The sequence below is a fragment of the Brienomyrus brachyistius genome, chromosome 5 (genome assembly GCF_023856365.1).
Source record: "Brienomyrus brachyistius isolate T26 chromosome 5, BBRACH_0.4, whole genome shotgun sequence".
In the NCBI taxonomy this organism is placed as follows: domain Eukaryota; kingdom Metazoa; phylum Chordata; class Actinopteri; order Osteoglossiformes; family Mormyridae; genus Brienomyrus; species Brienomyrus brachyistius.
The window spans coordinates 12835748-12852038 of record NC_064537.1 but is presented as its reverse complement, the minus strand read 5'-3'; the positions used below and the strand labels follow the sequence as shown (position 1 = coordinate 12852038).

The 16291-nt window shown below is 51.2% G+C and overlaps 1 protein-coding gene across 1 annotated transcript; it reads left to right on the top strand.

Annotated features, from left to right (window-relative positions):
* The first annotated feature begins 476 nt into the window (after nt 1-476).
* Nucleotides 477-15499, top strand: LOC125742034 (sphingosine kinase 1). Its single transcript, XM_049013622.1, has 5 exons — nt 477-1894; nt 9546-9695; nt 12798-12892; nt 13516-13631; nt 14166-15499. The coding sequence occupies exons 1-5, from the start codon at nt 1465-1467 to the stop codon at nt 15013-15015; spliced, it is 1641 nt and encodes a 546-aa protein (XP_048869579.1). The 5' UTR covers nt 477-1464; the 3' UTR covers nt 15016-15499.
* The last annotated feature ends 792 nt before the right edge of the window (nt 15500-16291 follow it).

Here is a 16291-nt window from a genome sequence, read left to right as displayed (position 1 = left end):
AGGCAAAAAAAACGAAATAGATACGGACTCAAGTTACTTGACTCAGAACTCGACTTGGACTCGAATCTCAAATTTGATGACTTGTGACTCAACAGCAAAAGTGATGGAAAGACATGAACTTGACTTAGACTTGAGGGCAGGTAGCTTGAGACTGGACTTGGGCTTACAATGATTTGATTCGGGACTTGATTCAGACTCGCCAAGGAGTGAGTTGGTTCCATCCCTGTTAAAAACCTTACAAATCATTTTTTAACTCAGTTGTAGGCATGTTCCTTTTGCAGGGTGGCTCCGCTACACTGGAATGAAATCTGAATAGAGCTGTTGAGTCACATCTTTTTCCTCATTTCAATCTAATGACACACCTCGCAAAGCTACACCTCCATTTGTAGGATTCACTTTACAATTCGAAGCATTCGTGTGGCCAAGGCCAAATACGGCCAAGCCCATGAAACTATAAGTATTACCCGTCATTCCAGTTTACTCAGCACATCCTCAGGTGCGTGTAATATAAATAATATCATAGTCGTCACATCAAAAAAGTAACTGTAATGTACATAAACAGAACGAGAAAAACCATTGTCCAGAAAATTCGTTTTCCAAGAACATTCCAAGAATGTTTCATATGGTTTAGGTTAGGGGTTTAATGTCTGTCAGGTAAAATGTGCATACACACATGCCTTGTTAATACCAGTCTTGCTTGCTGTCAGTGCTTTATTCATATATCTTTGTACTTAATGTAAACCACATTGAATTCTACAGTGATTAAGGGTATGAATGAGTCGCCCATGAGCAGTCAGAATAAGGGCGTCTGCTAAGAAGATAAATAAAAATAAACTCGCTAAGAACTGCTGCATCCTCCACTCCCAGTTCATGGTTAAAGACGTGGACCACATTTCAACATGTTTTTCTGAAAACACGTCACACAGTCTTTCCACAGGCAAGGCGGGTAAACCCCGGAATGGTAGCCTGAATGTGGCTTTGGCAAAACAGTACACAATTTATTTAGAACCACTTTCTGGGATTCATTTAACGTTGGATTTTTATTCAGCAGGTTTGCGCTACCCAGAGAATGACAAACGTAAGTTATTTCCTCTCAAAATAAATTAAGGAATACGTGATACAGAGTGCAGGAGGAAAATTCAAGTAACGCAACTGAAAACGATGTTATACAGCAAGGGTTATTTTATGCGGTAATACTGAAGTTTGAGCGCCTCGTGGCAATGTGCGTCCACTGTTGCGCCACCCCGCGTCCCACCGCCAGGAGGCGCTGCAGTTCACCCCCGCAGCATGCAGGGCAGCCGGTGTGTAATGACAAGCAGCAGCGGCAAACTCCGGTTCCCACTGCAGCCGAAACTACAGAACGGGCAGACGCAGTGTCTGTCTCGGCCGCTTTTGCTCAATGTTGTGTCCGCTATCTGCCGCCGGTCCGCGGGTCGCTCTCCTTCCCTCCCTCACCTCTGAGAAATGGACGCGAAGTCGGACGATTCGGACCGAGGCCGGTGGAGCGATGACGGCGAGCCCCTGCTGTACGGGGAATTCACGTCGGCGGCCAGCAGAAAGGTCAGGTACGCCGTGAGCCTGAGCGACACGGCGCTCACCGCCCAGCGGATCACGGCGGCGTCCTCCGGCCGGGGCGCGGCGGTTCTCAACTTGAGAGACTGTGTGGGCTGCCGGGTCTTCATGACGGAGGACGACGCCGAACCGGGGGCTTGTTTCTCCGCGTACTTCTACCCGTTTAAGCGGAGATGGATGAGCTCCGGAGCGGCTCGCCAGAGAGTAGAACAGTGCTTTCGGGTGGCGCCGGACCAGGACCCCCAGGTGAATCTACGGGAAGCGGAGCGTTGGGCTCAAGCCATCAGCGAGGGCTCCATCCGGCAGCGAGCCCCCCGACAAGGTGAATAAAAAAGAGACATTTATTAACACTGCATATAACTGACCTTTACTAGTGAATTACGACGCTAATAAGCCCACGCGCCAGGACAGCGTCGCCTCCTGTCACGTGCAGCGAAAGTTGTGACAAAAGTAACGTCTGATTAGGGGGGGTCGTTCATGACTTCCTCAGGTGAGCAAGTATAGTTAAACACCATTATGTGTTTTATTTAAGTAGAAGTGCGAAAGTTCATCGTTAAATAATTCTTAATGCGAAATATTGGTTCCAAAAAAGAGAGACTAGTAGCCTGTCTGCGGTTTCCCGATGCCGTTGGCCGCTCCGTGATGCCGGTCCCAGGTATGCTGACGGCGCCTCGGATCCTCTATTTTAATCCGCTCCTTTAACCCAGTTTTCCTGGCAGTTTGGAAATCGACGATGACCCAGAAGGAACTTGTCAGTGTTTCCCCGTGTCTGTGGCCCCCTCATGAAGTTTCAGTTCGGACTGTACCGAAATGACAGACTTGGATCAGGGTGTCCATCTTTCAGAGAGAAATGGTGGAGGATGTGTGAACCCCCTTTTTTTTATACAAATGAATCCCTCAGTCTTCGTACAGTTTGCGAAGCTGCATCGATTCTCCACTTAATCCATTTAGGGCAATGGATAGTGCTGGTCAGGGTTAAGGTTGCAAATATGCTCATTGTGCATAACTGCGCTTAGCTTTGGTCTCTCCGCTCATGCACTCATGGCTGATATATAAAATTCACTAACTGTGATTATAATTCTAAGCATTGGTCAGATATCAAGAAGATACATGCTTGGAGTTTTTCAAGAAAATGAATGCCGTCCTGTCAGTGGTATAATTTGGACTGGTTTATTTCTTATGCTCTATTTATATTTAAAAATCTGTGCATTTTCATACTCAGTTATCATGCATTAATTCGCATATGCAGTCTGCACAGTTTAAGTGACACTTGGCTGTTAGGTGTTTTCCCAGAGCCTTGCCTGTAACCTTGCCTATCTGTTATCTCATTACTCAGGCAGTTGTTTGTGGTTTTACCTCTTGCAAAACGGTAGGAAGGAGCGGTCAGGAAATTATTGTTTAGGTTCGGTGAGGTGGCAGCAGCCTGCCTCATTTGATAAAGGCCTTCAGTGCAGCAGTTTCTATTTATTTGTTTATTGTCATGCGGGGTAACTAGGTTAATTAGTGACTATGCAGTGGCTGTGTGAAGTGCCATGTGCCTGCACAGAGTGCTCTTGTTACAGTCCAGTGAGCGGGCACACCTCACTCTGGAAGGCTCTGTCATTCCTCATTCTCCTCGCCTTATCACAGGGCACTTTCCCGTTCTGCCGTCCACTCCGGCTTACGTGTCCTGACTTGTCGACGTTTTGATTCCCGTCACGGTTCCCGGACGTTAGGACGTGGGGCTGGAGTTTCGACATCCGGGGCGGACGATGAACTGGTTCCCGGGGAATGCGGAGGTGTTTTTGAGGGGCAGCTAAGTGCTGGAGAAGATGGATGACGACGGTAGCAGTGCTGAAGTGGTAACCACGGAGGGAGGTTCAGCGATTGGTTCTCTGGGGGGGACGCACCTTGATTTTTCGAGCCAGCTGAGGTGTAGCAGAGCGACATGCCGACTTCACTGGATTCTGGATTGTCCAAGAACCTCCCCCCTCCCCTAGTCTTTTTTGGTATGTTTGACAAAGGATCTGAGCTGGGAATCGTATGCAAGCAGACTGCATTCATTTTCTTAATGCATTCGTTCATGAGCGGTTCCTGTCAGCTGGACGGTACCTGAGGGGGTCGCGGGCAGAAGAGCTGTCCGTGTCACAGAGCCCCATCCTTTCTGTTTGTTTTTGAGTCAGCCAAGCGGCTGAAAAAGACACGATCCCAAAAGTCATACTCAACCTTACTGCTCATCTGCTCTGGCCCCCATCTCAGCACCTTTTCCTCAGCTCATCTGCAGTGTTTTCTAGCACATCGCCACCCTCAAGAGCTCTCGCGCTCACAGAAGTGTGTAAACAGCGTGGAACAGAACAGAGGTTAAAGTTGGACATGCAATAGTTATGATTGCAAGGCGCTAAGGGAAGCTGGCTGAATTATGAACGCCGTCATAATTTATTAATGACCCCATGTTGTTTTAACAGCCATTAAAAAGGGTGGCCATTAAAAAGGTGAAAGTCAGGCAGATAGGGTGCAACCCTGCGATGGGGATATCATGTATTAATGTGCCGTGGCAGGTAGAGTGTGTGCTTTTAGAAGAAGTTCGTCATGATCAATGCCCTCAGTTTCCTCCAGAGATCAGCAGTGTTGAGGCAGGAGTGTTTAAGTGATAACTTATCGTCACCATGCAGAAGCAAGTTGCTCAGAAATCTTACTGCACGTGTAAGATTTCATTCCTGGTGATTCGATTTCTGGCACGGAGTACCACCCAGCCCTCGAAAGTTATTTAAAAAATGCATATTAATTAGTTTCCTGCATGTTTGTAATTTGAGAATGTTCAAATTACAAAAGGTTCATTGTTGTTTGTAATACTAGGTACTCTGTATAGTGTAATACGTACATAAGCGTTCTCTGCAGACAGACACTGAGCAACAACACAGGACAAGCAGTAACAGGACAGGAGAGCACTTGGGTCAAATGTGCGGTTGTGGTTACTTTCTTTAATCTGAATAAAGGCAAATCCCTGCTTTGTATGAAACAGCATCATGGCTATCTCTCCATTTGTTTGTGAGGCTCTAGTGCTGAGCATGGTGAAATCTGCACGGCTGAATGACACCGTCCACAGTGCCAGGGGGGTGGGGGGCGGCGATCTCTGCTCTGAGACACCTCCCTTACATAGGCCTTGATTTCCGGACCGGGCCCCTGTCTCCCAGTTCTTTCTCCCAAGGTTTTCATCAATTTTGCACCCGGAAAGGTGCCTCTCGCTGCACAAAGGGCCACCTGTGCTTGTGAGTGAAACTTTACCCAGCCTCTTTTTTGGCAGATGTTGCCTCTTTGTGTGTGTGTGTGTGTGTGTGTGTGTGTGTGTGTGTGAGTGTGTGTGTGTGAGTGTGAGACATGAGCAGTCATGTGAGTCCTCCACTGCGCAATGTTTAGAAGTCCCAGATTGTGGAACATCAGCACTGCAGTTCGAGCTGGCTGCGGCTTATGTTTTATACTTGCGAAGGAGCTCTTTACTGATCTTATCGGTAGGAGCGCAATGGTACACATATTCATGCCAAAAATGCTCAGTATGGGTATTTCGGTTCCATACGAATATTCGGTACATGCGGTACATACATATTCGGTACATACACATATATACCGAACGGATGCAGCAAATGCGGGACCTTTATGTGTTTGTGTTTGTCCCCCGAGCGACATTCGGAAAGGGGAGGATGAAACCGAACCACTATGCATACGCGCGTACGTCCTAATCTGAAACTGAATGCTGTTAATGTGGATACAGGTGCAGCACAGGTATTTTTAAAAATGCTGCACCACAATTGATATTTATTTTGTTATGCTTTGCAGTTCTTGCAAGCAGTTTGTGTTGCACAGTTCGAATACAAGGCTGAAAGCTGCTACAGTACAGATCAGGTTCAGTTAATTTTCAATATGTGCACCTTAATGGATATTTATTTCATTTGTATTTACTTGAGAGAATATTGATTTTTGTTTACTTTTAAGTAAATTTTAGTTTTTTGTGGCCTGTTCTTTGCCATCCTTTTGTAGGTTGTAATAAGATGAGTGTGTTTGCAGTTCATATGTAACTCCACAGCCTTTAGCTGCAGTGGCCCCCTGGCCACCATCCATCCTGTACACCGGTCCTGCCCCTCCCTGCCCTGCCCACTGTGTGCTTCCCATATTGTTGGCTGATGTCTGAGCCTCTCCACTGGCTACTTAATGCATGTCTTCCGCCAACATGCGTTGTGAGTCTGAGCTGTTTGGAGACAGCTGGTGATGCTGCCGTTTTTTTGTTTTTTATTTTTTTTATTTACCACCCCCTCCTGCAGGAGGCAGGGGGGGGGGGGGAGCAAACGCAGATGTCTCTCTGGTGATTACGCGGCAGAGGAAATGTGGTGCTGACCGCAGGCCGCCGATGCTGGAGCGGCAGAGTTGACACGGCTAGGAGAATGTCGCCTCCCAGCGGAAACTCGCCTTCCATAGATGGAGACGAGGTTAATAAATAAGCAGCGGGCAGGTGTAGCGTGTGTTGGGGCAGTGTGGCGCGCAGGTCCCTGCTTTGCACCCCTCGAGGCATGCGTGAGGGATCTGGGCCACCACGCATGGCGGGGGTCGGTGTGTGCAGTATTTTAATGAGATTGGCTTGATTTACAGGGTTTGATTTTTGTGTGTGTGTGTTATAGATCTCGTGCTGGGTGGTGGAATAAACAGGAGTGGGGACACTCAGCCGAGGCACCGTGAAATTGCTCGGTCGTCTGCATTCCTGCATCAGACAGACCAAACCTTATTTGTTTTAGCCCGGTGTTGAGCACTTCACTGCCCAGGTGTGTGTGTGCGTGTTGTGTGTGCGTGGTGTGTGTGTGTGTGTGTGTGTGTGTGTGTGTGTGTGTGTGTGTGTCTGTGTGTGTCTGTGTGTCACTGCACAGGTGTGTGTGTGTGTGTGTGTGTGTGTGTGTGTGTGTGTGTGTGTGTGTGTGTGTGTGTGTGTGTGTGTGTATGACTGCACAGGTCTGTGTACGTGTGTGTGCACGCATGTTGTGTTTGTATCCGTGTGAGTGAGTGAGTGCATAGGTGTGTGTGTGTGTGTGTGTGTGTGTGTGTGTGTGTGTGTGTGTGTGTCTGTGTGAATACACAAGTATACGTTGTTCAGGTATACTTTACATTGTGGGTACAGTTGGTCCCCACAATGTGATAAAAACTTATTTTGATGTTGTGGGGCCATTTTTTCAGTCCTCACAAGGGGAAATTTAATTTTATAAAAATCTGTGACTGCAATCAAAAAACCAAAAATACCAAAAGACTTGTATTTTGTTTGGTTACTTATGGTTAAGGTTAATGCTGAGTAGGGGTAAAGGTTGTGATCGTTGGGATTATGGTTTTGCTCATAGAAATGAATAGACCGTCCCCACAAAGATTCGAGTATAGGTCTGTGTGTGTGTGACTGCACGGGTGTGCATGTGTCCTGTCTGCAATAGTTTTTTCAGTCCTCACCCAGCTCTGCTGTTCGTCACTGGTTAGCATCTCGCCACTGAGTGTACACGCCTGCCGGTGCAGTGTCATCTATCCTGTGACCATGATTCACTGGCTCACTGTGTGATTCCCTTTTGTAATTACACACAGCCGAAAGCTGTGGCAGTTAGGCTGAGTTAAGCAAGAACGTGAGTACAAGGGAATGGAATGGGGGGGTGTCGTTGTTGGAGACTGGAAGGAAATGAAGTGTTATTTGCCGTTTGTAGTACAAAAATGTTGTATGAGAAAAAGTACATTGGAATGTGTTAGTTTTCATATATCCCCAGCATGGTCTCCTTTTTAAGGCAGACGCACACATAGGGGTGAGAGTGAAGCTTATGGTCAGAGCACGGCGTCAGTCATGAGTACGGCACCCCTGGACAATATTTCAAGATGTTAAGGGCCCAACAGAGATGGGACTACTCTGCCAAGCACGGGATTCAAACCAGCACCCTTCTGATCACAGCCCACCCCCCCACCCCCCATAAATAAATAGTGGTATGCTCTCAGACGCCTTTAATTCCATTTAAAGTTTTATTTAACATGGTAGTTTTAGTAATTGTGACGTCAAAAACCATGAATGTGTTTTTTATGGGTCATTTGACTGGGTTAGCAGTGTGTCTCATTTTATAGATGCTGGTTAAATCCTCCACAAATAAACAAAGCTTGTTCATTCATAGAAACTGTGGTGCTTTACAGTGGCTCTCTAAGTGTAGGTGGCTGATATTTGGATGCCTGATATTTTGAGAAGGTTGTTCAGTGGAAATAGGAACTTTGAGAGGTGACCATGTCTTCCCGCACAAAAGCGGTACACGTTTGCATCCTCCTTGCTGTTGAAATCAGCGGTTTCAGAGTTGTGAATATTTCTGGCTTGATGGCGGGGCCTTGCGGCTTGTCGGTCCGATAGCAGATGCTCCCAGTGGCCCGTCGCAGTGCCGCTCTCTGCGGTTCCCACGTCGTTCTTGTCTGAGGCGTGTTCAGCTCTCCTTACCAAAGTTCCTGCTTCGCCCCGTGGTTGCACGAGTGCCTTTTTCCCAAAGTGTTATTTTTCAGCGCTGATCCCCTGAGGTAGTTTCCGCCCTGACCCTGGCCGTGCCAAGCTGCGCTCACTGGCACATTGTGGCTTTAATTTGTGCGCGATGGAATTGGGGCGATTTGCACACCCCGTTTCTTAATGTGCCTTCAAGGCTGCCACATATTCCCCTTCCCCCGTATCAGCGTGTTCCCTCAGTGGCGGTGAATTCTCCATCATCTCCGCTACTCTCTGTGCGTGACGCCGGTCCTCGACAGAAATTATGACAGGCGTCACGTTGCATGACCATGAGCTTGGCGGATCCTACCAATTGTGCTGTTCCCAGGTGGGTCTGGGAAGTCCTGCCGTGCGACATGAATGTCTGTCCCTTTAAAACACAGAGCTGTGTTTGGGCGGCTTGCTGTCCTCACGTTCCAACGATTCTAGGCAAATGGGACACTTTTGCTACGGTGTGCTAATACACCACATTAACCCATTTAACCCCACTGGTCAAAATTATGATCCAAAAGAGTGTCTGTTGCTTGTAATCCCAAAAGACTTCCTATAAATGAAAGTACAGTTTGTCTTGATGGTGTAAGTTGATAATGTCAATGGTCACATGACCCGAGCAGTTCAATTCCTTCATACACTGTAATGGCAGGGAAAACTTTAGTATTAAACAGGTTAAGGGCACCCAGAACGCCTAATTTGTAAGAATTTTTGTACCTAATGTTTTTATAGCCAACTGATGGTCTATTTTTGTTTTCTGCAGTTCGCTTATGTTCTCTTAACCCACCCTTGGACTTTTATTCTGCTTATTTTTCCGTCCGAAGGCCTGTCATGGTGCTGGACGGGGCGATGGGGTCATGTCCTAGAGGGTGTCCTTCTGGAGGGCGGGGCTGCGCTTCAGGGTCATTTGCAGAAAGCTCCTGGCGGCAGCCGCCGTTTTCGGGGAAGGGGTGGGGGGAGCTGCTGGGCAGGATGTGTGGCACCTGCATGGAGGTCAGGAACGCCTGCCGAAAGCTCCTGTCTGGCACAGGGAGTGACCAAACAGCTGCTCTTCCAGCTGCTGTGTCGTCCCCCCTGCCAAACTCCACTGGGGACAGGGTTGGGGGGGGTCTTTTCCGGCCTGCAGCCCCACCCAGACAAGCGCAAGTAAAGTCACGGGAGCGCCCTCTGCAGGCGGGTCCGTAGCACTGCTCATTTTGTCGGGGCTGTCTGTTGGCATGTTAGCCAACCTCTGGAGTGAAGATGTGTAGCAGGACCACGTAGCCTCAGCCTTTCCATTAAACTCGTCCGGCTTACTGTTCCTGCTTGCTGTTCGTCTTCGAAGCTGCTGCATCTCCAGTGAACTCGGTGAACTGCATCTCCAGTGAACCCGTTCTGAGGGATGGGGAAAGCCATCTGCCGGTTATATCTAAGCGGTTAGTGTTGTGGGGACGTCATCACCGGTCCTGCTAACCCTGATGCTCTGTCCCCCTCCCAGGTACGGCGTGCGACCCGGTGAGGCTCCCTGGCCGCCTCCTGCTCCTGGTGAACCCCCACAGCGGCCGCGGTCAGGCACTCAGCCTCTTCCTGGGACACGTGCAGCACATGCTGACAGAGGCCAGCATCCCCCACACGCTGCTCATCACCGGTCAGTGGGCCGCACTTCTCACACCTGTTGCTACCATGGGCTGTACCACAGGGAGGCTGGGTGGGGGGGCATCCAGTTATTGTCTCCCTTCCTGTTGGCTGCGTTCCTCAGGTGAGGTTTGTGTGGGAAGCGCTCGTATAATAAATCAGACCGATGCCAGGTTCCTCGCCCAAGCTGTAGATTATGGTTGGCACACTGCTGGAGTCAGGGAGACGGTGGGTGTGGGAGGGGGTGCGGGACAGGGGGGCGGCGCTCGCCATGGTTCGCGGTCAGCCTGGTCTGTCTCACTTCCCATAAATCCTGCTTGCCCCCCCCACCATTGGGGCGTCTTTGTCATGGCCAGTCATTCAACAGAATGCAAGAAGAGCAGTTTGCGGGGTCCAGAAAGCGCCGTAGCTTCTCGAATTCCGGCGCTGGCTGCGGCCCACGTTCCCTGGGCTGTGTGCTGTCAACTAGCCGTAACGCGCTCCTTCCCCTTTAAGATGGTCTCCAGAGGCCTCCCAGCTGCTCTCGCGGTTGGTATCTGAGACTGTTTAAATGGTAAGTGTTGTCGACATGGCGGGGGCTCTCTGTGTCGGCTTCTGCATGGGACACGGCCCGGGGGTGCTGGGAGGCGACGTCTGGGCAGTCGTGCTATCCAGTAGCGGAACACGACGAGCCCTGTGGCCGCCGGTCTCTGTGGAACGGGGTTGGTCTCGTCATCCGGATCCAGGACCCATGGGGCATCCCATCCCTGATTTCCGGAAACCCATTTTGGTCCATTTTCCCTCATGACATTTAAAGGGCCACAGCCCCATTTGGCTAGCTAGTCAAAAATCCTTTATGGGAGCTAAAGGTAATTTAGGAACTTTACAGTATGTCATGAAATGGCTTTATGAATACCTGGTGAATGAGAGTGGCTGATTAGGGTCCTCTGGTTTAGATTTATATGAGATCTGTTGTATTGTTTATCTAACATTTATGAAGGAAGATCAGGTGGAGTGGGCCCAGCTATTCAGGCTGAGCTTGTGTTTATATGCTGCTGCATGCTGTTTTGTCGGACGTCACGTATCTTTCACTCAGTATTTTCAACAATGTCTTTCTACACAGCGGCTAAGAGCCTGGGGCTAATGCTGTGATTAATTTATTAAATGCTCTCTTGACTGTAAATAGACAAGCCATCCTCCCCAACAATCGTCTTTGTTAGGTTTTTTTTTTTTTAATGTTTCCAGCTTGACGTTGGTCAACGGTTTTCACAATTAGCAGTTGTTGTGTCACTGACACCATGCTTCTGCTTTACTGGTGAAGGAGGAAGCGTGCCTCCATTCCAGGTCTATGTGTGTCCCGAAAAGGGAAGACTCTTCTGACAGCACAAATAGCTTTTTTTTTCTGCTTCCTCCAAAATACAGCCGCACTTCAGAGGGCATTTCATAGCCAATATGCATGAACACCCTAGGTGGGCATGTCTGTTACGTCAACCATAACTGGAGATTTCGGGTCGCTGCACACACCGCTTATGACTGTTACTTAGTGAAAATGCTGACTGACATTTATCGATTTCACATGAGTTATTGATGAATGTCTAATATAACTCCAGCCACTAGACCTCAGCTTCTTTGAGACTCATCTTTTGAAGTGTACTTATTAACTGGCAATTCACTGACAGCTGAAGCACCTGGCAAGGTGTCTACACATCAAGAAGATTTTTTCAGTGGAACTAATGAAAGCCAAGGTTGGGTAGTGACCAGCCGGGCCCACAGCTGCTGGAAGGTGTGTTGGGGGGGGGGGGGAGGCTGGCGTATAGTGGACAGGGACTCCATTGTCATGGGGGGGTGGGAGGGAAGTCAAGGTCTGGGTATCGCTGGTACGGAGCTACGGCAGAGGTCCAAATCCCCCCGCCCCCACATGCTAAATAACACCGCTGTCTATTCTGGCTGGCCCTGCTGTCCATGTACCACACGCCTGCTGTCGGGCCTCTTCAGGACCTGCGGCCACTTTAATCAAAAAGCCCCCTAATTGATTTCCCCGGTTGCCGTGATGATCTGTTCCTCGTGACGTGTCTGTCCAGTCCGCAGTCCGTGCCCCCCCCCCCTCCCCCCCCTGCCGTTTACACGGGAACGTTTTATAACTCCACCACTGGCGGGATTCCATACGGCCAGACCGATAAGAGGCAAACGATCCCCGCGTGTCTTATCAGCGCTGGAAGAGACACCCGTAATATGATCCCAGGGGGGTGTCTGCCAGTGAGGGTTGCTCACTGTCGCGGTGAACCTGCTGAAAGCCATGGGAGGCCTGCAACCGGCTGCGTGAAAGGCCGCGTATCGAGAATCACGTGACGGGGCTGGGACGTGCCCTCCCATGGCACTAGTGAGAACCCTCAGGCCACAGCACGCCTAGCAGGAGTCGTCGCATTGCCCCCGGTGGGGGGAGAGAGGGCCCCTAAAGACGGTTACTCAAGACCGCACGCTCTGTCGCAACCGCAGTCTGCCAGAAGGCGAATCTGACCGAATGTGGGTGGGCATCTCTCTGCTCCCTGCCGGCCCCTGCTCCCTGCCGGCCCCTGCTCCCTGCCGGCCCCTGCTCCCTGCCGGCCCCTGCTCCCTGCCGGCCCCTGCTCCCTGCCGGCCCCTGCTCCCTGCCGGCCTCTGCTCCCTGCCGGCCTCTGCGCTCTGCTGTTATATCGTCTTGTGCACTATGTGTTAATGTACACTTTACCCCTCTAATTGTGAACAAACAGCCCCCCCACCCGTAATTGTGTCTTATGTTACATCGTGGTCTGGGCTGAATGACGTTTTGTACCACTGTATACTTGTGCATGGGTTATAGGTGCAAATGTGCTCTAACACACCACACTCAAACTGAAGCTAGTTTTGAGCTGTGTGAAGTATTACAGGAACATACCATTTATTCAGGTTGGTCGGGGAGAGCTTGTGTATAATTTGGAGCTTTATAATAAGAAGCTTTCCTTTCAAAGGGGTCATGTGACTTGTCTGTGTAAAATAAGCCACGGAAGTGTCACGGGAGCGGAGCAGATGTCGGAGGGACATGTAGGCGGGCCGGTCCGCTCTGTACGGCTTGATGGGGGCTGTCCCACCACTCACTACCCCGCTTTTCACCCACCAGAGCGGCAGAACCACGCCCGCGATCTGGTGAAAGAGGCAGACCTGTCTCAGTGGGACGCCCTGGTCATCATGTCAGGGGACGGACTGCTCTTTGAGGTGGGTGACAGACCGTGGTGAGCTCAGGAATCTCACTGCTATCTCGAGGCTCTTTATGCGCGCAGTGGTACAGCCCAGTGGGCGAGGGCATGGACTCCTGGAGCCAGAGCTGTCCATACAGGTGCCAGGAGAATCATATTCCGTCTTATTTGGGAGAGCCGATGTGTTATAATACTCTGTGTGTGTCTGTGCAGCACTAATGTGGTGAAGTGGCTGCTCTGCTGTGTGTGTCTGTGCAGCACTAATGCAGTGAAGTGGCTGCTCTGCTGTGTGTGTCTGTGCAGCACTAATGCAGTGAAGTGACTGCTCTGCTGTGTGTGTCTATGCAGCACTTATGCGGTGAAGTGGCTGCTCTGCTGTGTGTGTCTGTGCAGCACTTATGCGGTGAAGTGGCTGCTCTGCTGTGTGTGTCTGTGCAGCACTAATGCGGTGAAGTGGCTGCTCTGCTGTGTGTGTCTGTGCAGCACTTATGCGGTGAAGTGGCTGCTCTGCTGTGTGTGTCTGTGCAGCACTAATGCGGTGAAGTGGCTGCTCTGCTGTGTGTGTCTGTGCAGCACTTATGCGGTGAAGTGGCTGCTCTGCCGCATGCGTCTGCATTCAGACCCTGCATCTACTCCTCCTAGGTGGTGAACGGACTGATGGAGCGGGAGGACTGGGAGCAGGCCATTCAGATTCCACTGGGGGTTCTGCCCGGTGGCTCAGGGAACGCTCTGGCTGCCTCCATCCACCATTACTCTGGGTGAGACCCCCACCCCCCGGTCCGTTAAAGAACAATGACATACACTGCAGGATCTATGCGGGGGGGGTAGTTGAGGGAAGGATGTGCGAATGTGCTTCATTCAGCCTCACAGTAAGGACCCCAGAATTCTAGTAAAGTTCTCATGCGTAAAGTCCCTGCATTATCAGAGGGTATGTGACTGACAAAAGGACGAATAAGTTTAGCTGTAGAATGACAGAGAGAAGGGGGGGCTATATCAGATGCAGGACAAGCATGTGAGTGGGGGAAAAAAGGGGCCATTGAGTCAGCCTGGCACTGTCAGCTTTTGTAAGCTTCCCTTTCTTTTGTCGCTGCTCCCTGTTTACAATAAGAGCTCCTCCTACTGGACATTTACATACTTGACCCCTCAGATTGAGGTGATGTCAGAGATGCAGGTCATCTGTCGCCTGTCTAACATTTTTGCTGTGTTGCGAGCGCTCAGAGATGGGCAGTGCTGCCGTGACCCTCCTGCCCCCTCCTGCCCAGCCGCTGATGCGCTCTGCATGCCCTTGCCAGGTCCCAGCCAGTGTCTAGCGAGGAGCTGCTGGTGAGCTGCGGCTTCCTGCTGTGCAGGGGCCTGCCATCGCCCCTGGACCTGGTTTCTGTGAGCCTGGCGTCGGGCGCACGCCTCTTCTCCTTCCTCTCCCTCGCCTGGGGCTTTGTGGCCGACGTGGACATCGAGAGCGAGAAGTATCGCTACGTGGGCACGGCACGCTTCACCGTGGGAACGCTGGTGCGGCTGGCCTCCCTGCGCGTCTACCAGGGCCGGCTGGCCTACCTGCCCGCTGAAGAGTGCCCAGCCCCGCGCCAGGCCTCTCCGACCCCCCACGGCCTCGGGCTCTGCTCCTCCTTCTTCTGCCACCCGCCCACGGGCTCGTCCGAGCCGGCCACCACGCACACCTTCCATAACTCCTGCAACTCCAACAACTCGACAAAGGCCGAAGTTCCATCTTCATCCTCCAGGGGGCCCCCTGACTCCCTCCTGGTGCCACTAGAGCAGCCAGTGCCCAGCAACTGGACTGTAGTGAAGGAGGAGAACTTTGTGCTGGTGCTGGCCATGTACCAGTCTCACCTGGCTGAGGACCTCATGGCGGCGCCCGGGGCGGCTCCCGACGACGGCCTCATACACCTCTACTACGTCCAAGCGGGAATCTCACGTGCTGCCCTGCTGCGCCTCTTCCTGGCCATGGAGAAGGGTGCCCACCTGTCTGCTGGCTGCCCCCACCTGGTCTACAGCAAGGTGCGGGCACTGCGCTTGGAGCCTCTCTCCCCCAAGGGCGTCATCACAGTGGATGGAGAGGTGGTTGAGTACGGGCCCCTGCAGGCACAAGTGCACCGTGGCCTGGCACGCCTGATCATGGGCTAGGGGGTATTCACAGAGTGGGGAGGGGGGCTCTGCACTCACAATCCAGACGGTCCCGTGGCTTCTCGATGGCGTAGCACTCTGACCGAATATGTCCGGGATCATAACTGAAACTTCTGATTCGGGTCGGGGTCCGGTCTAGTGGGGTCAGGACTTCCCCACTCTTATCGCAAGACGCATCCTGTGATGCTTTTTCAGCCAAGTAGGCCCACATGCGCCCAGATGCAGGTACCAGACAAGCGGGGTGTTTGCTGAATCAGGTGTGATCCCGCCAGCTGGTCCTCTGTAGCTCCTTGACACCACGTTATTTAAACCATCGTTAGAAAGTCTGTTTTTCGTAGTACTGTTATAAAATATGGCTGTCTGGAAGACATCAGCACAGCACTAAGAACAGCCGCTCTCTGGTGTGCAAATGCAGGAAGTGACCTCACTGTCTCCGCTGGTGGACGCTGTGCTGTGCATCATGAAGGAAGGGGTGGTTGGTTTGGGGGGGGAGGGGGGGCACGTTGACAGCCACGAAGGGCTGCCATTCTGCAGTAGCTAAACTGCACCCCCCCCCCAGATCAATACCATTTCTTTCTATATGGGGGAGGGGGTCATCAGGCCAGTGAACAGTCTAATGTTCCTCTGCACATTTTTGATAGATATTGACAGTGCCCCCACCTTCCCCCCCCGCCCGATGTCACATGTGAGCTTTACCTCACCTTTACCCCGATTTTAGCTGCTGTCACAGATGGACATTCACTTCCTCTCCCAGCTGCATCGGTTGAGGCCGCTGCCTAGATCCTGCGTCATCCACCCCCCCCACCCTACAACCACTGCCTCCCAAATGCTTTTCTCCTGGGGGACTTGAGCTGTTAGCACCTCCGTGTCCTTATCGCTGACCTTTGAGGAAATTTTAAAGTTAAATAAATAAATGTCTTCAAATCGACGACCGTGACGAGGGAAGTTAACTCGAGTTCAGTGGTTGTGTAATTTCCCATTGGGTTGTGCTCCAGCCAGTGACTTCATCTTTGTGTGTAAAACGAGGCGGGGCGTGTTGGCAATGTGATCATTGATGCTGATGCAGCAACCCTAGGGTCAGTCGGCAGTGTTGCCTGCCCCCCTCCCACTCTTTCCATACGCTACTGCTGCCTGCCCCGCAGATTCTGCAGTAAGCGACGCAAATAACAGACACGGGCGTGTCTTTACTCAGACATTTCCCCCATTGGTTTCGGATGGAGGTGGTGTCCCAGTACATTTCCAAGAAGACCAGTCTCTAATCCTGATGTATTTGGTG

Excerpts from the sequence above, each read along its gene's own strand:
- LOC125742034 (XM_049013622.1), top strand. The coding sequence starts at position 1,465 with ATGGACGCGAAGTCGGACGATTCGGACCGAGGCCGGTGGAGCGATGAC. Across the intron at positions 9,696-12,797 it reads CCACACGCTGCTCATCACCG|AGCGGCAGAACCACGCCCGC; the intron begins GTCAGTGGGCCG and ends TTCACCCACCAG. Across the intron at positions 13,632-14,165 it reads TCCATCCACCATTACTCTGG|GTCCCAGCCAGTGTCTAGCG; the intron begins GTGAGACCCCCA and ends TGCCCTTGCCAG.